Source organism: Thamnophis elegans, chromosome 1 (genome assembly GCF_009769535.1).
Source record: "Thamnophis elegans isolate rThaEle1 chromosome 1, rThaEle1.pri, whole genome shotgun sequence".
Taxonomy (NCBI): Eukaryota; Metazoa; Chordata; class Lepidosauria; order Squamata; family Colubridae; genus Thamnophis; species Thamnophis elegans.
Genome location: NC_045541.1, coordinates 46804065 through 46828870, shown reverse-complemented (window position 1 = coordinate 46828870; position 24806 = coordinate 46804065). Strand labels below are relative to the sequence as shown.

Genomic DNA, 24806 nt, shown 5'->3' with positions numbered 1-24806 from the left:
ACCTTCTGTAAGTTGACATAAAGGAAGTTCCAACTGAAGCGTCCTGACATAAGATCACCTTGGGTTATGGAGAAGGAGATGGGTTACAAATACTCCAAAATGTCCAGTTGGGTGATTTCATCATATAAACCTGCAAGAGTTTTTCTTTCAAAGCAACGTATACATTTATTAATTAAATAAATAGTGAAAGGAATAAGAAGCATAGACCTGGTCAATGTGTCACAGATTTTTTCATACCCAAGTGAAAGGAGATCCTGTAAAATTTGAATCAATAAGAAAGGAGTCTCCCTTCTTGTACGGGAGCATGGTCATCTGGTGGGAAGTATTTCAATTTGCATTTCTCTTAGAGAATTCAGTGAAGATGCCCATAGTGCCAAAGGTGTATTTTTCAGGTTCTGTGGTCTAACAGTAGTGATTAAATATTGATGCTCAACTTGGTATGTCTGATGAATGTCAAGTTTCAGATGCTGCTATCTGCCCAAATATCAGTAGATATCTGAATCTCTATACATCAGGACCTAACCTAACAATGTAATTTGTATTTATTTGTATTTATTAGTTTTGTCAACTACAAGATAGCATGGATATGAATGAAAGAAATGAATACAAATAAATGGGGACAGTAGTACAAGAACAATAGGCATGCTGATGCACTTATACACGGCCCCTTTATGGACCTCTCAGAGGGCCACAGAAGACAGTTTAAGGTTGAAGCTGTGAGGGTTAGAGGATGTAACAATGGAGTCAGGTAGACCATTCTGGGGATTGACCACTCTGTTGCTGAAGTCGTGTTTTCTGCAATCAAGTTTGGAGCAGTTTATCTTGAGTTTGTATTGAGTGTTTGCCCGTGTATTATTGTTGTTGTTGTTGTTATTGTTATATATAGTATTAAAATTGATACAACAGACATGTGAGATAATGGTTGTGGCATCTGAATTAAATTATTTTGAAATTCATTTCTAAACAACTTGTGTGTTAAAATTGGTTATTGGATTACAACTTGTTTCACAGATTAACTTTCCAATGCCTTGGCTCCTGAAGAATTTTTTTATTTTTATTTGAAGTAGGAAACTTACTGGACACTTCATAAATATGATTACTCTTGTCCATATTGTTTGGGAATTCTCTTTATGCATTCAATTTTAGCTACTACCTGGTTAAAGATTACACATTGTAAAAAAAATTAAAAGCCTACCATATGGACTTGCTTTGTATATGCCTGAGAGACACAGTAAAGTAAGAGTGAAATTATCCCTGTTAACCTCAGACATAAGTCTCACTGAGTTCAAAGGTTGTTTCTCTCAGATGAGTAAAAATAGGATTCTACCTTAATGTGCCACGCAGAGAAAACACATCTTTCTATTTTTCACAAGAGATACATCAGTTGATGTTCTTTCAAAAATTTGCATAGGAAAAAAGATAATGTCACCAGAATTAACATTCCCAGTGAGAACTATTAGTCATTGTTGCCGAGAAACAATAAATGATGTTGGCAACATGGAGAAAATTCCATGATCTTTATAAAATCATAGATGCGATATTATTTTTGAAGGATTGTTCTATTGTTGCTGTTACTAATTTTATTTGTTTATTTATAAAATGTATAGGCTGCCAATCTTATCTAAACATAATTCACTTCCAAACCATAAATATTGTTATAATTTGTAGGTAAAGAACCCAGTTTTTAAATTTGTGCTAAGGGCTTTATCCAAGTCCTATTTTAAAAGCATTTTAATTTTAAAAGTGAAGGTTAGTTTAGTTACTGATTAAGGAAAAGTGTGTGTATAAGTCTGTTGTATCAGTTGAAATAGTAAAAGACAGATTTCTAACAATCCCATCATTGCACACATTAACATAATTTAAGAGTGATATAGTCTATACAGTATTCCTGAAGTCTGAAAAACAACAATAAGCAAAAGACAAACAGCAATTCCAGGCAAAATTCAGATGGACAATTATTATTGAATCTAGTAAAATGTAGATGCTTAGGGATTGTTTTAAATGTCTATATTCTGGCCAAATGTTGAGTGTGAAAAGTCATTTCGATTGTCAAATTTGACAATAAATTTTGGTACATTGTTTTCATGTCAATTGTCAAATTCAACAATAAAGTTTGGTACATTGTTTTCATTGGATTGAATGATTCATTGAAACATTTTATCTGGCTATTCCACTTCAAGGTTTATTTTTCCCTGTATTTATTTATTTAGACAAACTGTTAGTGGCTTTAATCACAATCATAATTTCAGAGCAACAAGCAACAGGATCAGGTAGACCCTAAATTACTTCTGTGCATAATGTTTGCTTCTAATTTCATTCATTTTTCGAACAGGTTAGAGAACAAAGGGCTCAGTCAACTCAAAAAAGTTAACCAAATCTGTTATACATACATTAACCAAGTCTCCTCTCTGTAATTTCATCCAGTCACAAAGAACCTTCACTTACCTCTACTTCACTAACCTTTAATTTAATAATATCAAGAAAGAAATTACTGTTTGCTACTTACCATCTGTTAACAATGCTCTGCTTGTAAGCACCTTCCCCAACATAAATTTGATCACTGCTAAAGTAGTACAAAGGATTCCACTTAAAATTGAAACACTGTATAGAAAGTCATCCTGAAAAAGAAAAGGGAAACATTCTATGCCATTTTGCCACATAATTCAAATAATAAACTTACAGATGAATAGTTCTGAATCAAAGTGTGCTAAGATTGACTGATTGGTTTTATAACATATATAAACTGCCTCATTCTGGCAGACCTGGGTAGGATACAAAGGTAAAATAAAAATGGAAAACAATTACAAACAATTACCAGCAAATACCCTAGGTATCCTTAAACTATTTTGTCTATTTAAAGCCCAAATTTATGCCGGGGGGGGGGGGATTGCTTTGGTTTCTTTACAAAACCTCAGCAGAGTAAGAGCTGTTGACATCCAGACTCACTTGCTAAATAGGCTGTTTTACAAACTGAATGAATGAATCTGTATCTCCAGGAGGTTCTTATTCCATAAGTGGGAATCACTGGAATCAGGCCTTCTCTTGATAGTTGGACCAGATAAGCAATAACAGATAATTCTGGTATTGCTCAATAAATCCTAGTTCTGTGTCACACAGGATTTGGAAAATAATAACAACTTAACATTATGGCAAGAATTATGTCCTCTCCAAAGAGGCATTGATAATGGTTGTAGAGGGCGTGATAAGTGGCAAAAAGAATTACACTGCAGAAATGGAAAAAAATATGTTGCTCTAAAATTGGTTTTGAAAATGGGTAATTTATCCTTCTGAAAAAGGCAATATTTCCAACTAATTAAATTATGAAGTAATATGTTCTTCTTTGGCATTGATTTTATGATATTTTACAGTGATACAGAAATATTATTAGATGACTTCTTTCCAAATTTTTGTTTTTCATGATAATATAGTACTGCAAGAATTTTTGTAAAGCAGTGGCATTTAAGACATTATCTTAGATTTTTACTGTTGTAACTGATTACATTTTGTTAGTCTGTGAAGGCTTTTTTTCTGTTTCATTTATTTTAGTTATAAATCAGGGCTAGCATTCTTTCTTAATTATTATTTAGCACTGCGTGATTTTTCTCCCCCATGAGTTATCTTTGTATTTTATTTATTTTTGGTAAATCTCTAAAAAAGAAATAAGGATTAATAATATAAAACAAAAATTAACTTTTAAGCTAAACAACTATCAGGAGAATGCTATAAATTTTAACAGCTGTCTGAAAGGAAACACCCAATCTTCCTGGAAAGTGAGATGCCTTGTTTTTTACTACCTTCCTAGCTGGTGTCACATACAACCTAGATAGCTTGATAAAGACTTGACCTCAGGCATGGGAGGAGGGGACGAGAGAGAGAGATGGTCTTTCAGATGAATATTTCAATAGAACACATCTCTCTGCCTCTGGAGGAAGCAAGAAAATTGATCTTTGCCTACACACACACGTACACTCTACACACAGAGAGAAGAAATAATTCATATTCAGAGCCAGCAGTTGCAGCAAAACAGATCTGAGATCTTGGAAGCTGTAGAGAGCAGCAGATCCAAGCCTCAAAAACTGGGAAGAAAGAATTGGTTCCCTATCACTTTCTTTCTGCCAGCCAGACAACGGCGCTTTAGCCACTTTGGAACAGAAGGCTGTGGGGAATGGGGAGAGAAACATTTTGTGCCAAATCACACACACCCGACAGCTGTCTAAATTTATGCTTTCCTACTAATTCCGTCTAACGCAAAGGTACTCTGATTTTTCCATCAATTGTGTTAAAAAATACTGCTACACGACCCCTTCACGTTTGGTGATCAAAATATTATTACCAATTTGCAGCTTCATGAGATGCAAACCAAGGATTGAACGAAGAAGAGGAAGAAAAGAGAACATAAAAAGAAAGAGAATTCAGGTTTCTGGCACAAAGACTGTCAAACAAACACACATACACCAGAACATGTTCAATGAACTATTATTAATACTTCTGCATCAGAGCTGCTGACTGCAACACCTGCTTGCTTTTCCTAACTCTCTCTGCAAATATCTCACAGGTATTTTACACACGCACCAAAATTAAATCGGTCCTCTTTTTATTCCACTTTGGAAAATGAACAGACTGAGACTGAGTAGGAGTAAGGTCATGGAGTTCTGGAGAGTTTAAAGGAACCTCTCATCCAAAGATTTGATAACAGCCAAAGGGTCCAATGCAAAGATGAGAATATAATGACAACAGGATCTGTCCACAATCTCTGGAAACAGGCCTAGGAGTGAATTATTACTTTTTGAAATTAATTCACCTTCCAAAAATGATGAGACATACTTTAATATAGTGGTAAATGAATAAAATAATCCTAGCCATCTGCTGCCCTATCCCTCAGGACCTTTCCTCTCTGGTGCCACATATCTTCTTGATATTGCTTCTGAAAATCATTAAACAGGGCAACAAATCCATCGACTCGTATTGTTCATTGCTTCACTAAACTATTTTAATTAGAACAGCAGTGCTGAATTACAACCAGAGGATTAACATTTAAACACTACCATAATGAGAAAAATCATTTTTATTTAAAATAAATTTATTAACATTGCATATTTAAATAATATATACATTTTGTCTATGTGCTTGGGTCTATGACGTATATTTCTTTAAATACTTTCATGTAAATATGCCTTTATTAGCCCTACTGTTTACCTGCATCAGTACATCGACTTTGAATATCATACAGCATCAAATCAATATAAAGACAGTCCTTAACTTATGATGGTTTGTTTAATGACAGTTTGAAGTTATAATGGTCTTGCAAAAAGTGAAGTTGCAACCATTGTACCACCCCCTACAAACAAGGGGCAAAGTGCTTGGATTGCGATTGTTGCAGCATCTTGTGGTCATGTGATTATTATTTGCACCCTTCCCAGTTAGCTTCCAAGAAGCGAAGTCAATCATGGAAGCCAAGTTTGCTTAACAACTATTTAATAACCATGAGGGACAGAAGACTTATGAATTCTGGGGCTAAAAAACACAAAGTTCCTGGAGCACCTGAAGATTCAAGTTTAAAGCTTTACAAAGGATTGACATGGAAGTTAGGTTAACCTAATATTTATCGACTGATGTGTTTATTTATTTATAACCAACTTTATTACAGATGGCCCTTGAGATACAACAGATTGTTTAACAAACAATAGATGCAAAAAAAGATATATGACTCTGTTTCAAAATTACAATGGCTGCAGCATGTGGTCATTCACCTTTAGGACTGATCACAGGATTGCTGCAGCACTCCCCCATACCTCTCCCCCATCCCACCTGTCCAGAACCCACACATCCATCACCCACCACACTTACCTTTTGAAGTTCTCCGTACCTCATATTGGGGAAGGAGGGCAGGCCAGACAAACTGCTTCATTTTGCTGCCTTAACAAGGTCTGCATAGCACTGCAGAAGTTTCTGAATGCTGCATAAATCTTCTGCAGCACTGTGCAAATCACGTTAAAGCAGCAAAATGGATTACTTTATTACCTGGCCACATGGCACAATTCGGCAAATGGTGACTGTACCAAAATGAAATTTAGCTTCTGAAAACATGACTGCTTCCAGAATCATGCCACGAGGCTATACAATGAAGCAATCCATTCTGAAAGCCTTGGAGCTCTTTCTCCTCTTGGAGGAGGAGAAAGGTGTTTGGCCCGGGTGGGGGGGGAATTAGGCCAAAGCCCTGGAAGGACTCACTGGGAGTGAGAAAAGGCCTATTGGGATCCAAGGAATGGGAAATGGATCATGGGCGAACTTGGGGGTGGGGCAAAGAATATACCTAATCCTTCTTTCTCCTTCTATTTTCCCCATAACAACAACCCTATGAGGAAGATTGGACTGAAATTGAATGACTGGCCCAAAGTCACCCAGGTGAGACTAAAACTCACCATCTGTTTTCTAGCCTGGTGCCTTAACCATTTAAAGCAAGCTGGCTTTAGCAGTTGATTTCTATCAGATAAAAGTGATGAAAGATTTGTTTTTATCTCAAATATGTAAATATTTCTGTTATATTTAACTTGTTTTCTTTTCATTGTAAACCTCGAAAAAGGCTGCATTTGTTTCTAACAATGGTTATACAGCACTCATGAATATTCCATGGTTTGCTACACTTGATAAACCAAGTGACCGAAAAAGGAGCAAAAATAGAAAGGAGGAAAAAATGGTTTTGTAAGCAGATTTTACATTCTATTTTTTCATAAAGTCTCACGGATGCTGGTTGCAAGGAAGACTCCATATGGTAGGGATGTACAATTTTGGCTTTCAGCACAAGTCGGCTAAATATGCAACCGGGATAAATAGAAAAATATAAGTGGAGCCAAGACAAAAATTAAAGTTGGTTTAATTGATAACAGAATTAAATTATATAATACCAGTGTTCATTTATTATCTGTTGTGCAATAAATGCATTGTTTTTCATTAAGGCTTTTTAGGTACAAAAGCAGAACAAAACTATTTTAAATATTTTTACTAAATTATTATTATTCTTAAAAGGTATCTTCTATTGAAAAAAATGGAAAACAGAATGTATGAATATATGTATGTATGTATGTGTGGTTAGAAATAGAGATAGAGAGAAAGGCAAGACTTGGTTGCAAGAACAAAGCAATAATATAAAATAATATTCTATTTGGTTGGTTATACACTGTTTAAATCAGAAAATATTAAATATCAGTGGGAAGTCTTGCTAGCATCAATAATTACTTCTCTTCCAATAGACAGTATTTTGCAACCATGCTTAATTCTCACAACGGTATCTCTAGGGAGGGAGCTGCCCTCTATGTTGTTTCTCTCTGTGTTTGTGTGTTTAGCCTACAGATATTTTCCTTTTATACACAATGATGCTATTGTTGGCTACTCCATCATATTTCCAAGCTTTCTGCCACAATACTTTACATTTTAGGGAAAATCAGAGATAACGTATCAAAAAAATTAAAGACAAAAATTCCCTGATCAGACAGAAAGACAAAAGGACACTGCCAGATTTTTTAAAAATACCTTCAATTCCATGCACATTTCGAAGAGAGATCGTTTTTATTCTACATTGCACACTTATTGAGATGTATTATGAAATGTATTAATCTTATCGTACACTGTATCTTATTAGTAAATATATCTCAATACTTTCCTAGGTGTACTGAGATGTTATTTGCCAAGGGTTGCCATGGAAACTATACAATAAAGATCAAACAAGAGCAGCACTTGTGGTATCCCTTTGTTGGACAAAAAAAAAAATCCTAATAATTGTTTCATAAATCGCCATTGTGCCTAGATCAAGAATTACAGCCTCATTTGAAAGACTGGTTTATAAACAGCCTATAATTTTATAAAAGATTTTATAAACATAAAATCACATTTAAGTGGCAGAGAACCTACTATTTCCAAATTGTCTAATGCTCCTGCACAATGAATGGCAGGTGCTGTTTTCACAAAGGGAGAAGAAATGTGTTTGAATATGACCAAATTGTGGAGTAGTAACTTTCTGCATACATTCAGTCTTTAATGTTTAATTTTCAGACTTTGCACTGGGACACTTAAAAGGTTGTAAGGTGGAGAATACTGAAATTTTAATTATAAAAATATCTAAAGTATTCTACAAGTGGGTTCTATGTTGAAAACCCAAAGCAAGTCTATTGATATCATGATGATCCAAATCCATGCCATTTGAGAGCCGGTTTGATATAGTGGTTAATGCATTGGGTTAGAAACCAGGAGACCAGGAATTCTATTCACATCTTAGACCCAAAGCCAACTTGGCCCAGTCACTCCCTCTCAGCCTAGGAAGGTGACAAGGGCAAACCAATTTTTAAATCTTGCCAAGAAAACCTCAAGTACTAATTTAGACAATTGGCAGGATTCAACATTGACTTAAAGACACAAAGCAAACAAAAATGTCACAAACAAATAGCAAATAATCAAAAAGTTAACTGTTCTATGGACTTGCAAAACTATGTTGACACAAAACCAAGAGAGATAATACTAATTACAGGAGATTGAAATAATAGAATCAAAATATAAATTTAGCAGTCATCTAATCCAATCCCTGGTCAGTGCAACATCACTAGAAAATTCTAACACATAATCATCCAGTCTTTCTTTGAAGACCTCTAATGTTTCCTTGTGGCATACTTTCCACTGGCTGACAGCTGATATAGTTTTTCCTGATACCTATCATGAACCCACTCCTTCCACCCCTTTGTAATTTTAACCTATTAGTTCTGGTCCTGCTCTCTGGAACTATATAGAATAAATCCATTCTCTCTTTTATATTTAACTTTTCAATATCTCCCCATAATTATATTCTCTTTTTTAGGCTTAATATACCCCAAAAATTAAAACATTCCTTCTAAAGCTTGATTTCTATACACTTCATCATCTTGCTAACTTTTCTCCGAACCTACAACAATTTGTCATTGTCCTTTTTTGAATTAGGGTGGACACAGTATACCCATAGGGGTCTGATATGAGTAGAGTCGAATAATTACTTCCCATGATCTAGATTCTTACGTTTTATTAGTACGCTCCAAGATAGCATTCTTTTGTAAACAGTTGCATCACATTACTGAGTTAGTTTAATTTCCAGTGGACAAGGACTCTCAGATCCTTCTCACAAGTAGTTTCCCAGGAAGCATCTTCCTCTACTGTTCAAGGACTAATGCAAGTCCTCAGAATTTCTCAAAGACTACTGAGAACAGTTCTCAATTATCTCTGTTCAACTATGACTAAAGCCATAGATTTAGGCGGCACCCCAACATTCATTTTTGATAAGATTATGCTCTATCATCAATGCTCGGTCATATTTTGGGATTTTCTTGGAGTCACAGGAAAAGTAAGTAGAGGCCATCGCCAGGAAGATCGTTGCACAAGTCCATTTCAGGGTGGTATTCAGCAGATTCTGACCAGTTCTGAAGAACCAGTAGCAGAAATTTTGAGTAGTTTGGAGAACCAGTAAATACCATCTCTGACTGGCCCTGCCCCCATCTATTTTCTGCTTCCTGGGTCCCAGCTGATTGGCTGGAAATGGGGATTTTGCAGTATCCTTCCCCTGCCACACCCACCAAGCCACACCCACCAAGCCATGCCATGCCCACCAAGCCACGCCCACAACCAGTAGTGAAAATTTTTTAATCCCACCACTAGCCCATTTTGCACTCTAGTTGTAGCTGTTCTTGGAATAGGGGCTAGTTACCACACACTTGGAATCCTCTTGTCATTTCACATTTGACTATTGCAGCTTACTCTACATGACATTGCCCTAAAAGATCATTAAAAAGTTATAACTGGTTCAAAATGAGCAAGCCAGATTTGCCTACATGATATATCTAAGGGTAGGAACTAAATTGACTGCTGGTTGGCTTGTGGGGGACAATCAAGGTGCTGATTGTTAACTTTAAAATCCTATATGGCTTATGATCTGAGTATCTTTTGAGACTGCATGCTGATGGTGGAATCTACCACTTCAGTGAGGTCTTTGAAAAAAAAAGTGGACTGCAAGCTCGGAGAGGCATGTTGACCCCATAAATATGATGGCAAACAATCTTTGTGATGGCTCTCTAGAACAGTCTGCCTCTAGAGATAGCGACGGCTCCTTCCCACTTAATATTTCATGCAGCAGTGAAGAGCTGGCCCTTCAGAAGGGCCATTCAATATAAAGCAGCTATGATTTATTATTTAGTTAAAAGTGGGAATATGACTTTAGACTGAATTGTTTTATACATCTTTGGGGTTATATTTACATTATCTTAATATTAACCATTGTAACAATTATTATAAAACATAAAAACTGTATACTTCTCAGAGTCTGATTTACTCGAATGACACAGAAACCTAAATAAACAAATACATTCATTAGATGACTTTCTGAACTTTTTACTTGGCACTAAAAAAAGGATCAAAATTGTATTTTTTTAAAAGATGGACCATTTTAATCATATTTTATTCCCAAATGCCTTTCCACAAATTTTAGGACAATTCATATAATAATGAATATATGAATTTCAGACAATCAGGTAAGCATGCCACTTGCACAAAATATTACAACTGCAGACTCCTGCCCACTGATCTTCATTCTTCTACACTTAGCACTCCACCAATTCTTTCCTCAAGCTCTCAGATATGCTGAATTTCTCTCTTGACATAGAGGGAAATTTGTTAGAGGGATCCTCTTGAATGCCTTCAAGACAAAGGTATTTTTCTTTTTAGCTATATTTTAATGAAGTCATCATATGACACAGGTAACCAAATAAGTCATGTAAGTAAGTAAATGTCATGCATAAATAATCATATCAAAATGTCCTTTACTGAATAAATGTGTCCTCCTTTGTTGTAGTAGATGAAATACATATAGGATTTGTTTTGATCCCTATGGGAATGAAAGCAGGATCCAAACATATTAAAATTGCATGCAATAGTCAGATGCTGTCTGTATTGCAAGCAATTACTGATTTAGTCAAATCTAATTGTTTAATCCTGCACGACTGGGGAAAATTGAAGTGAATGGTTGCCAGGCTAACATTTACAGGCACTGCCCAAAATTTTTACTGCTTTTGGAGATATGGGACAGCAAATCTATTTTCTTGCTCAAAGTACTTTTGTATGACTTGCCTACTTCTGTGGCATTGTTGTATAATTCTGCTGTCTTACAACAGCTACCCAGACAACCTAGAGCAGTGATGGAGAAACTTTTCAGCACCTAGTGCCAAAAAGGGAGCATGCACACTCCTTGGTGCCCAACCAGAAAGAGGAGCTGCCCAGGGGGCATGCACACACTGGAAAATGAACTTCTGATTTCTGGCATGCACATGTGTGTCGGCCAGCTAGTCTTCCAGTTATTGGCATGCATGCGCAAACGACAATCAGCTGGCCAGCGCACATGCTCATGCCAGAAAACAAAAAAACCAGTTCTTCCAGTTTTCAGCACTGCCACATGCATGCCCGAAACCCAGAAGAGGAACGGGTGATACTCAAAATTGGAAGCTGACAAAATGTGCCAGGCGACATGGCTCCACATGCCACTTCAGGCATGCCCGCCATAGGTTCGCCATCACAGACCTAGAGACTGTTTTGTTATCCTTTTCTCATCCCTGTTAAAGGAGCATACTTCAAGAATGTCTTGTGGTAAAACTTCTGAAGGTATCCCACTGAAATTTTAAAGTTGCCTAAACTTTCCCCAAAAGAAAGACAGTTTCAGGCATTTTGTAATTTTCCCATTGTAGACAAATAGACAAATCTTTTTAATAGAATCTTGAATATCAAAATGGTTCAAACCAATTTTGGTTGTCATTGAATCTCTGATCACAAACCTGAATCAAATCATAGCCTCTTCACGTGTGCTTGTCAAATCTGATCAAGTTTGCTTTACATAGGAAAGTATGTGACAGGCAAACCTGAACTCTTAAAAAAAAAAAATTTGAGAAGTGAGTTTGTTTTTCAAGCCTCTTCTAATGGGTTTAATTGCAGAGATACAGTCTACTGCCCCTAGGAGCTTTGAAAACACACACATTATCATGTCAAATCAAGCATTTTAATCTGAGGGTTTCAAACTGTGATTCAATATTCTTAGAATACTGGGACTACATTGGACACACAATGAATAACTTGACTCAAAATTGGAAACTGACAAAATGCATTTTGAAAGAAATGGCTGGAATTCTCTACTGTACATCTCAAAAAGTCTTATTTTTTCATTTTCTTACAGTTAGCAGAGATTTAAAGCAGATCTACTTCTGTAGCTGAAAAAGCTTCAGAAAAGTTTCACTGAAATAAAAGTCTAGGATTTAGGAGAGTTCTCTCCCATTCCTTTCTCAATTTATTTACCTGTTAATATAGGTAGTCCTCAACCTGACAATCATAATTGAGCCCAAATTTTCCCTTGCTAAGTAACAAAGTTATTAAGTGAATTTTGCCCCATTTTACAACTTTCTTGCTGCAGTTGAGTGAATCACTACAGTTGTGAACCATCATAAATACAAGCCAGTGACATGAGGTAAATGATAGTAGTGTTTCAATATCTTTTTGCCACAAAAAAGAGGGAGTCAACCTATTCTGCAAAACACCAGAAGGCAGGACAAGAAGCAATGGATGGAAATTAATCAAGGACAGGAGCAACCTAAAACTAAAGAGAAATGTCCTGACAATTAGAACAATTAATCAGTGGAACAACTTGCCTCCAGAAGTTTTTAAGAAGCCATTGGACAATCATTTGTCTGAACTAGTATAGGGTTTCCTGCCTGAGCAGGAAATTGGACTGGAAGACATCAAAGTTAGAATACTTTCGAACTCTGTTATTCTGTTATTCAGTTGCCAAGCACTTAAAATCATATGATCATGGGGCTGTTGCAACAATCATGTAAAAAAAAGTTGTCATTTTTTCTAGTGTCATTGTAACTTTTAACGATCACTAAATGATTGGTTTTAAGTCAAGCACTACCTGTAAAAGGTAAGTCTAATGCAGCAGGGCAAATGCCAATACAGCCTATGATTGGGTTCTCTTGACAAGCTATGTGCTACATTTCCTTAACTATGGATTGTGTGACCTTAAAAATATGAATTATAAATACATTAAAACTGAATAAACCATAACTTCCTTAAATCATAGTTCATTAATACTTGCTCTTCCCCATGAGTTAATATGCTGTATTCTTACCAGAACATAAAGAGAAAATTTTATATTAGAAAGTTTGTGCCAAAGCCACATGATTGAAAATGGGAGTCATGCTGTTAAAATTTCATACCAAGCTTTGTAAAATGATTGTACAAAGAAAGATAGTTAAGAAATCTATCAAGCTAAGCTCCCTTGTGCCATTATTACAGACAATTTAGTTGATTTTCTTCTAGACATAATTCTTAGACAATAGTATGTAAATTCGTAAAACCTGGAGATTGTGTGCTTCCTTTAAGCACAAAAGCTGGTTGATCAACTTTTGGCAGCCACTCTTTCACATCCCAACTCCCCTCATAGAATTCTTCTAATGAAGGAAATAGATAGGACTATTATGTATGATTGCCATCATGGGTTACATAAAAAATTGCAGGATATCTCATCTAAATCTGATGGTAATAACAACATTAAACAAGATCACAACCAGTCAATTGCAAAAGGCAGCCTTAATTGGAACAGTTTACAACAATACCTTTAATATCACCAGCAACATCTAGCAATCTCAGGTCCTTGGGAAGGACTCAATAGATCAATAAAAATGTCAAATCTAGCCTAAACATTTGGCAGAATATGCGATGAACAAAACCTAAAATTCTACCTAAAATAGGATTTTGGAGAATATAATTTCACTTTAAGCAGCTCTAATCTGTAGAATCTCAAGAAAACAGTACTTCTGTAACAACATTTAGCTACAGTAAAGTAAATTGCTTCTAGAGCATTCTAGAATCTTGGACACAAGAGCACAAGAGCATTTCTATTGTTGCAACTATTCTGAATAATCTTGTATTATACCGTTACAAAATTTCCTCAACTGTAACATACACTGCAGATTACAACACAGGAAATCTGAAAAAATTCCAGTTTTTTAACATTTCCTCATGCTAATGACTCCTAATCCAACTTTTGGCCACAGCACATTTCTGGAATTTTTAATTTCTAGAAGTGAATGGATTTGGTATGTTAACACAAAAAATAATAATAAAGATAAAATTGACAAAACATTGGCTGACTCTATAAAAGATAAGCTTGCAATTTTTATACAATTCCATAGAAGAATGCAAAGCTACAAAAGAGCACATGCAGCTGCAAAACAATCTTTCTTAATGAAACATTGAAATTTAGAATTTTTTTTTTAAAAAAAGATCTTACCACTTCTGGAAGCAACTTAGTTGCAAGGTCATGGATGGCTTTGATCACTATACATAAAGAGGACAAAAGAAATATCACGCCCAAGATGACACAAGCTCTGTAAAGAAAGAAAGGTTTTTAGGAACTTTTATGCCCTGCTGTTTAATGTTTAATGAAAACACAATACTAAATAATATGCAGAATGTTTACACAGTAAACATTTTTAAAGAATTAACACTTGTTAACAAATTAACATTTGGTTTTTTTTCCTTTTTATTATTTAGTTTTTTCCTTTTTCTTTTTTCTTTCTTTTTTTGTATTTACTAGATTTGTATTATTTGTATTTAAAAAAATATTTTTTTAAAAAACCACTCCACACAACAACATTCAAGAGCAGGATATGGAAACAAAATAATTGTCAGGAATTCTAAAGTATCAAGCAATTGCTCATGTAGTGAGATACCCATATTGATCTTGTCACTTATTCAGGACTTAGGGTAGTCTGAAAATGTAAATTGCATAAATGTGAATAAACCTGGTGTGCAGTATTTGCCTTAGGCCGAGTTTTGTACTGATGCAAGGCAACCCTGTTTTCAGTTGACATGTGAATGGTTAAACTGATTAAAACTTCTCAAGATGGAAGCTGAAGTTCATAACTAACAGATTTTATTAACTAGTTCAAATAGAACCACAATAAATACAGCTTTTGCCCAGAAAAATGTTTTTATATTTTGGCAATTATTCTAATAAACGATACTGTACATTTGTTCACCTTATAGCAAGCATCTGTTTCTTTTACATATTACATGAAATAAGAAAGCAACATTTTCCATATAACATTCAGAAATTTGTCACCTACTGCTAAGACAGTTTGAGGCTGTTATAATTAGCACAGCAATGTGCTACTATTTTTTAACCTATACACATCAGCCAATCTGCTGGTTTGGAAGCATACGCAAATAAAGACCAGACGCATGAAAGTGACTGCAGAAAAGCTTTTTCTTTAGAAGTGCAGACTTATTTATTTTTCATACAGCCTATTCAGAAATGTCAAAAAATGTTGTATAATGTAATCAGTTTTTCTTCTTTTCAACTTAGTAAAATCCAGAATTTATCTTTTCTTCTCAGTCAGCCACACTTATCCATGTACATGCTATCTACCTCTCTCCCCACTTACTGGATGAGCTTGGTGTCAAATAACAAAAGAAAAGACAGCTGTCCATCTCTCTCCTCAGTCACTGCCAGTCTCTGTTAATGCTTCACCCTTCCCATTTCATGGCCTTATGGAATCCTGCAAGTCCTTTGGATTTGCAATGCGATTAAACCGGTCAGTCCAAGAGGAGATCAACCCTGACTGCTCTTTAGAAGGCCAGATCCTGAAGATGAAACTCAAATACTTTGGCCCCCTAATGAGAAGGAAGGACTCATGGGAGAAGAGATAATGCTGGGAAAGATTGAGGGCAAAAGAAGAAGGGGACGACAGAGAATGAGGTGACTGGATGGAGTCACTAAAGCAGTAGACATGAGCTTAAATGGACTCCAGAGGATGGTAGAGGACAGGAAGGCCTGGAGGAACATAGTCCATGGAGTCGCAATGGGTTGGACATGACTTCGCAACTAACAACAACAAATGGGCTATTTTGCAGCATGTTAGGATGCAAGTTATTACCAGGTTGAAGAGCAACTGACTGGACATATTATAGATGAGGGACAGTACACCTCTCTTTGTTGATGCCTCACTGTCAGTAGAGCAAACGTATTTGGCAAGTGGTATGGGAAGGAAAGGTAATGGGGGAATAAAAATGGAAATCTGTTTTAACTTCAACTAAAATCTATCGACTGGGAGAAAAAAATAGTAGGTGCCTTCAATTCAGGTTCAACTTCCTAGTCTTAGTATGGACAAATGCTCATCAACTTAACTTATTTACAAGAATAAAAGTTACAAAAGAGCCCATAGCTCTTCAAAGGCTATTTCAGAAAAAAAATGTCCCATCCATCTACTTGATTTAAATGTTACATTTGCACTTTTTACAGCTTCCTGTACCATATGTAATCACTCATTTCTACTTCACTATTTACATCATGTGTCCTAAGTACACACATCCATCGATTCAAGAGACCAATAAGTTTTTGTTTGGTTAAAACTGACTGGTTTTTCATGAAACATATAATTTGAAAAAAAATATCTTTCAGCATGTTCAATTTCACAGTGATACATCACTATTGAAACAAACATAGCTTTAATTATTTTGATCTTTGTTCTCTATGGATTTTCCTAATCTTTTAAATTCTTGTCAAAGTTTAAGATTATTTTCATTCCTAGAATTAAACTTCTTTATTTCTCAAGCATCATATCCTTTTTATTTTTAAAAGAAAAGCTATTTACCACTTTCAGTCAAGTTTAATCCAGAATTTTCACTCTTTTTCATTTTTATAATAGATTTTTTATATATTTTTTATTTTCATATAACAATGTGAAATTGTCTGCATATTTCAAATTATAAGGGTTCCATCACTTCATCCTGCCATTCTTATAATATAGTGGCTATATAAATTCAAACACTAGAAGGATAATTTGTATAAAACCATAGGATAATAACTAAAACCAAATAAAAACAGCTAATGCAACATTTAAAATCACAATATCATTAAATATTACTAGTAAACTATACTATGAATATTCTAAATATCAAAACTATAATAGTGTGATATAAAATAAAATATAAAAAGGAATACTTTAAAAGGCTAAATGTGATTGATAATATGTACATTTATGGGCATAGTTTTTACCATTTAAATGGCCTTAATGGAATGGGTAAATTTATTGTATGGTCACTGACCACATATAATAAAATAAGTACCTAAACTACATAATAGCTGTTATCAGCCGTCTGGGGTTAGAGTTTACATATGGTATATTAGAATTTTCTTACATTTAGAGAATAAATAGTATAAATAAAAATTATTAGAATGCCCAAAATCCAATTCAAGATGAACATCCCTGTAAAAGTTGCAATAAAGAAAGATATGAAACATGGTTTCTATGGCACCAACTACGGAGTATGGAAGGAGAATTTTCCAGGGCAGATTGCAAGATTTCTGCTCCTTCCTTTCACCCCTTCTCCAGAATTAGGATGGCAAAAGCCATTAGTGAAGCAGGATCATGCTTCAAAATACAGTGTGAATCTGGGGACAAATTGCACTCAAGAACATCAGGGTCACTGCTGCAGAATGGTTCTTCTGTCCAGACTTCAGTATTCACCTTCAATACCAGATAATCAGATGGCCCTGGAGTCCTGTCACTGCTTTGGAATGCTGTGTCACTATACAATAAATCTGCCCCCATTCATGATCTTACCATGGGATGAGGATGTCAGTCTGGCATCTTCATTACCAATACCTAAGTTCCTTTCTTGGAAATGTGCCCATCCAAGGTTCATATCTTGTATAGCCATAGTTCACACTTTAGCTGCAAATATCTTACTTGTAGTGAGTATAAATTGTGCACTTGAGCAAAATAATGTTGCTCGGACCACAGCCTCCAATGTAAGTTTTCTCAGGGTTTGTTGTTGTGATTGGAATAGAATAACAGAGTTGGAAGGGACCTTGGAGGTCTTCTAATCTAATCCAACCCGCTGCCTAGGCAGGAAACCCTACACCACATTGGTTATCCAACATCTTCTTTAAAAATTCCAGTGTCGGAGTTAAGAACATCTTCTTAAAAACTTAAGAGTGTTGTTGTTGATTCATTGTAAAGATTTCACAGAAGAATTAGCAATTGTTCTGGAATACCATTTTCTTTAATATAACTCACAGATTTTGCTGCAGTCATTGATGAAAAGAGTAAATCTCCATTTTTTCTAAAACCTGCCTAATTATTTCATTTTGCCTGAAAAATCAAGCATATACAGCAATATTTGATAACAACTGTGTTTTACTGTTATATGCTTGTCTTCTCCTGATACACAGCTAGTGTATACAGCATCTTTAATTTTTTAAAATTTAAATCCATATATTTGCTAACAATAATTAATGAGTGATTCTGTAATCGGTATTGGGATATAAAATAACCTGACAACTACAGTTCTCCATCTTACATTATATATATGTTATGAATATTGAATCTATATATAGATTTTCGCAGGTGTAGATATGCTGGTTTTGTTGTATTTGGGTCTTTTCCCATGTAAGGTTGAGATTGTCTTGGCAACGTTTCACTTGCCGTCTTCATCTGGAAACCAGCCCTAGTCAACAAGCAAGCCACACCCACCACCCGGGCCAACACAAAACAACACACAGGCAGCACCAATCAGCACCAATCTACCAATCATAATACAACCACATGACCAGTCGGTCCACTTACTGAAACAAAGCCAGCATTATACACACAAACACCAAGATTTATAGAAAGACGGCACCTCCGACCACGCTTTAAGCCCAAAACCCAGCCTGAAGATGGCGAGTGAGACCTCGCCGAAACGTTGCCAAGACAATCTCAATCTTACATGGAAAAGACCCATAAATAGATAAATACACACACACACATGTTGCATTTGTGCTGATAAATAAATAAAGGGAGACTAGTATAGATCTATTTCAAGCTATTTAGCTCTCATTAGCTAGCCATGCCCCATACCCATATTTATCAGCACAAATGCAACACAAATGTAACAAAGGCAACAGTAAAAGTAATGGCTTTCTGTCTGGATGGTCTCTTGTGATGAGCCGATAGACAGAGAAAGGAAGCAGTATGCTTCCTCCCATATTTGGGCATATCAGGGGTTGTGACACAATAGAATAGAATAGAATAGAATAGAATAGAATAGAATTTTATTATTTGTATGCCACCCTTCTCCGGGAGGACTCAGGGCGGTGAACAATTCAAGGGGGGAAAGGGGAACATAAAAAAAATGAAATACAAATAATAGAAGTAAGCAACAGTCGCACAGCCATACATGTCGAGAGGGGGGGGAACTCATCACCCCCAAAACCTGGCAAAGCCAGGTTTTGATAGCTTTTCGGAAGGCCTGGAGAGAGGTGTGGGTCCGAATCCCTGTGGAGAGTTCATTCCAGAGGGCCGGAGTTGCCACAGAGAAGGCCCTCCCCCGGGTAATAGCCAGATGGCATTGTCTGGTAGATGGCACCAGGAGGAGGCCAACCCTGTGAGATCTAATGGGTCTGTGGGAGGTAATTGGCAGCAGGCAGTCTCTCAAGTACCCAGATCCAATACCATGAAGGGCTTTATAAGTTACAACTAGCACCTTGAAGCATATCCGGAGACTGATCGGTAACCAGTGCAGCTCGCGGAGGATAGGTGTAAGGTGGGTGTACCGAGGTGCACCCATAATCGCTCGCGCAGCTGCGTTCTGGACAAGTTGAAGTCTCCGAATACTCTTCAAGGGCTGCCCCATGTAGAGCACATTGCAGTAGTCCAGTCTTGAGGTCACGAGGGCGTGAGTGACTGTTGTGAGCGCCTCCCGGTCCAGGTAGGGATGCAACTGGTGCACCAGGCGAACCTGGGCAAATGCCCCCCTGGTCACAGCTGACAAATGGTGTTCTAAAGTCAGCTGTGGATCCAGGAGGACCCCCAAGTTGCGAGCCCTGTCTGAGGGGCGTAGATTTTCACCCCCCAGCCTGAGTGATGGAATATTGACCAAGTTTTTGGGAGGGAAACACAACAGCCACTCGGTCTTGTCTGGATTGAGTACAAGCTTGTTAACCCCCATCCAGACCCTAACAGCCTCCAGGCATTGGCACGTCATGTCAACCGCTTCACTGAGTTGGCACGGGGCGGACAGATACAGCTGTGTATCATCCGCATATTGATGGTGTTTTATCCTGTGCCGTCGAATGATCTCACCCCAGTGGCTTCATGTAGATATTAAATAGCAGGGGGGACAGGACCGAACCCTGAGGAACCCCATATTTCAGAGGCCTAGGGGTCGACCTCTCCTCCCCAACTAACACCAACTGCAACCTGTCCAAGAGGTAGGAGGAGAACCACCGAAAAACGGTGCCTCCCACCCCCACCTCTCGCAACCGTCGCAGAAGGATACCATGGTCGATGGTATCGAAGGCCGCTGAGAGGTCAAGGAGCACTAGGATGGAGGAATGACCTCCATCCCTGGCTCTCCAGAGATCATCGGTCAGTGTGACCAAAGCCGTTTCCATGCTGTAGCCAGGCCTGAAACCCGACTGAAAGGAGTCTAGATAATCGGCTTCATCCAAGGACTGCCGGAGTTGCGATGCCACCACTTTGTCAACAACCTTCCCAATGAAGGGGATGTTGGAGACTGGATGGTAGTTGTTCAAACTGGCTGGGTCCAGTGATGGCTTCTTCAGGAGGGGTCTCATCACCGCTACCTTCAATGCCGGTGGGAAGAAACCCTCCCAAAGAGAGGCATTCACCACCGCCTGGATCCAGCCCCGCGTCACCTCCCTGCTGTTCGCGACCATCCAGGAGGGGCACGGGTCTAGTACACATGTGGAAGCACTCACCGCTCCCATGGCCTTGTACACTTCATCAGGAGCAAGAGGTTGAAAATCAGTCCAGAGGTATCGTTCAAGACCTTCCCCCGGTACCTTGGCTGGCTCTGCGCAATTGGAGTCCAGGTCCATCCGAAGCCGAGCAACTTTGTCCACGAGGAACTGGACATATTCCTCTGCTCTACCTTGTAAGGGGTTCCCCGCAACCCTCGTATTTAAGAGGGAGCGGGTCACCCTAAACAAGGCGGCAGGGCAGGACTCAGCGGACGCAATCAGAGCGGCAATGTGGTTGTTCTTGGCTGTCCATAATGCCGATAGATATGCTCCGATGCAGGCTTTTAAGAGTGCTCGGTCTGACTCGGATTTACTGGCCCTCCAGCGGCGCTCTAGGCGTCTCTTTTGGCGCTTCATCTCCCAGAGGTCCTCGGTAAACCAAGGAGCCCTCCTGGATCCTGCTGCGGATCGGCCATAAAGGCGCAATTCGGTGGGGGCTCCCAGACGCTACCGAGTTCCAAGTAGTGACTAAGGTCTCCACCGAACTGCGGGCGAGAGTATCAGGCACAACGCCAAGCGCCGTCTGGAAACCCTGGGGATCCATAAGACGCCTGGGGTGGAACCACCTAATCGGTTCCTCCTACCTACAGTGGGGGATTGGTCTCCGAAAGTCAAGCCTCAATAGGAAGTGGTCCGACCACAATACATACATACATACATACATACATACATACATACATACATACATTCATTCATTCATTCATTCATTCAATTATATGTGTGTGTATCTGTGTGTCTGAGTGTATGAGAGAGTGTGTGTGTGTGTGTGTGTATTAATGTTGCCTATCTGATTATGTCGTGCTATACATTTATGCTGCTTCAAACAGATGATGCAATAAAGAATTTTCTTTACAAAACTTAATGTGATTGTTTTACGTAATTGAAATCTTCCAGTAATTCCTCTATTTCTTCATTTTCTGCATTCCAAATACCCACTACCATCTTTCTTCATGCCTTCTTGCATTTTGCCATAAAATTTCTCAACTGCTTCCATTAAAGCATTTGTTGTTGGCTCATGCATTTGTGTGACACTAAATATTCCTTAGTTGCAGCTTTTCACATTTAATGATCAAATTGCATATGGCATTGTAACCAAAATCTTCTCTTTCGGTGCCATTTCCATCAGTTACCAGAATTCTTTGCAGTTAATTGTATGATCACCTTCAGATCTATTCATAGAAGTTCACTACTCTTCCTGCATCTCTTCCTCCAAGTTTTATCCCATAACAGAATTACAAACCTCAATAGTTTATATTTAGCTTCCATTTGAGAGAAGATGCCCTGAAGCTAAACCTTTCACAAATCCAGGATGATTGGAAATTGGTCCTCACAACAGTATATTTAACACTTTCACATTGCTTTATATTTCCTTTTTTTTACCAATTCAGCATCATTACTTCACTGACCAAAGTTGGCACTGAAATAACCTAGCATGACAGACAAAATCAAATCTCTAGCTTGGAATAATAAGAACCAGAAATTCGCTGACTTTACTGGAAAGCCAGGAAAGGCGACTGTAATATCAGCATTGTCAATATGTGAATTCCCATTTGACTTGAGGTGATGGGAAACAGCCCTTGCATGATATAGACAATTATTCTACAAACATTTATTCAATTGGCTATGAATTACTTTTATCCTGAAATATCTGTACCCTTATTTTCAAACAATTGCCTGCCCTAGGTCATCCATACCTAAGCAGCAATTTTAACACAGCCTTTCAAAATCTCAGCCTTACAGATTCACTAGTGTTTAATGTATATTGCATTAAATCAGCGTGAAATCTTTGATCCATCACCTAGAGATGTTTAGAAACTCAAGACTTTCTACATAAAACTTAAGTCTGTATACATTTTTAAATAAAAAGCAGGTGTTATTTGGAAGCTTCTTTAAAAAGCCAACTACCACTGGGTAGGAGAGAAAGCATAATGGTAGACCTTTTAAAAATATTCATCTGAGAAATTAATGTTGCTGAATTAGAAATCCCAGCAAGTCAACTTCAGGGAGTGGTGGGAGTTGTGATTCAAATATATCTGAAGGGCCATATTTGATTTTAGCAGGAAAACAGGTAATGTAAACTGATTCTGAAACTAATCAAGGAGAGAAACAACCTGGAATCAATGAGAAACTTCCCAAGAGTGAGAAAAATTAACCAGTGGAACAGCTTGCCTCCAGAAATTGTGGGTGCTGCTTCATCCCTGGAGGTTTTTAAGAAAAGACAGCCACCTGTCTGAAATGGTATAGGATCTCCTGCTTGGGCAGGGGGCTAGACTAGAAGACCTCCAAGATTCCTTTCCAGCTCAATTCCAATGGATTGATTCTCAGAGAATCAATCTACTCAAAGAAAAAAAAATACAGATAAGAAAAACACTAAGGTTTAGATAGACCACATATGTTCCTTTAGCCATGAAATTCTTAATTCACCTTCTTATTTTTAGTTCCAGATAGTAATATAAGAAAATAAACAATAGATATAAACAGCTATATTTTAAATTGTACATCAATTAATCATATGTAAGGTATGTCATCCTTGGTATAAAAAAAGAACTGTTTGTATTTTAGTAACAAAACATAATTTGCTGTCATAATATATTTCTCAGCTTTACTTTTATGTAAAAGATCAATTTAGAAATTGAATAGTAGCAGTATTCCCCCCGCCCCCAATATTGACTCTGCTCATGCAATACTTATGAATTGGTGATATAATTCACCACAGAAGAAAGTCTTCATAAATAAATACAGTCTTCCCACTGCAGACAATCTGTATTCAGAAATTATTTCCTCAATGGTATCAACCTATACAATTTATAAGGAATGTGTTTCTCACAGCTTCTTAACTGCTGACAAGAACAAATGAAGGTTTAGCTTGACCTGGAGTATTACTTAGCCATTTTAAACAATGTGAACTTGATCCTCTATTGAGATTATCCAAGGCCATTCTCAATTACATTTTTTTTAAATGAGTTTTGTTTCCAATGGACACACAAGGCAATTCCTTATGAAATATTTCTCATAATCACATTTTAATTATTAGTTGACTGCCAAATTTAGGTAACATAAACTTGATGGAATCAGGAGCCTCAGTATTATTGCCTCCTTGATTTATAATTTTTGCCTGAGGGAACAAACATCTAACATAGCAGTAAAAGCAAAACAATGTGTTTAACCCTCTAAGGAGTTCAATGATATCAGAGTTGATCAAGAAAGGGATCTTGATTTCATGTTAAATAACTCAATTCAAATATTTATTGGGATTTTTTTTTAGAGTTTTATTGGGATTTATATGCCGCCCTTTTCCCTGAGGGGACTCAGGGCGGCTTACAACCACAAGGGAGGGGGGTGCAGTGTCAAAAACAGAACAGTATGTGAACAAAGAAAAAATAGTAAAAACACAACTTTCATTCAGCAATCAAACACTCGGGCGGGTAAATTGGGAACCTATCCCCAGGCCTGCTGGGAGAGCCAGATCTTGAGGGCTGCGCGGAAGGTCTGGATAGTGGTGAGGGTACGGATCTCAACGGGGAGGTCGTTCCACAGGGTTGGAGCTGCAACAGAAAAGGCTCTCCTCCGTGTGGTTGCCAGTCGGCATTGACTGGCAGATGGAATTCGGAGGAGGCCCAGTCTGTGCGATCTAATTGGTCGATTTAGGGAGGTAATCGGCAGAAGGCGGTCTCTCAAGTACCCAGATCCACTACCATGGAGTGCTTTAAAGATGGTCATCAGTACCCTGAAGCGCACCCGGAGACCAACAGGTAGCCAGTGCAGCTCGCGGAGGACAGGTGTGACGTGGGCGAACCGCGGTGCGCCCACTATCACTCGCGCGGCTGCATTCTGGACTAGCTGTAGCCGCCGGATGCACTTCAAGGGCAACCCCATGTAGAGCCCATTGCAGTATTCCAGCCTAGAGATCACAAGGGCTCGAGTGACTGTTGTGAGAGCCTCCCGG

General features: G+C 37.6%; 1 protein-coding gene across 1 annotated transcript in view; it reads right to left on the bottom strand.

The window, feature by feature from the left end:
• TMEM163 (transmembrane protein 163) overlaps positions 1-24806 on the bottom strand; it is a 100032-nt gene that overhangs the window by 12708 nt on the left and 62518 nt on the right. The window contains exons 5-6 of the mRNA XM_032232555.1: positions 14342-14438; positions 2507-2618 (exon numbers count right to left, since the gene is read on the bottom strand). Coding sequence (XP_032088446.1) covers positions 2507-2618; positions 14342-14438 — 209 coding nt within the window. The remainder of the gene's footprint in view (positions 1-2506; positions 2619-14341; positions 14439-24806) is intronic.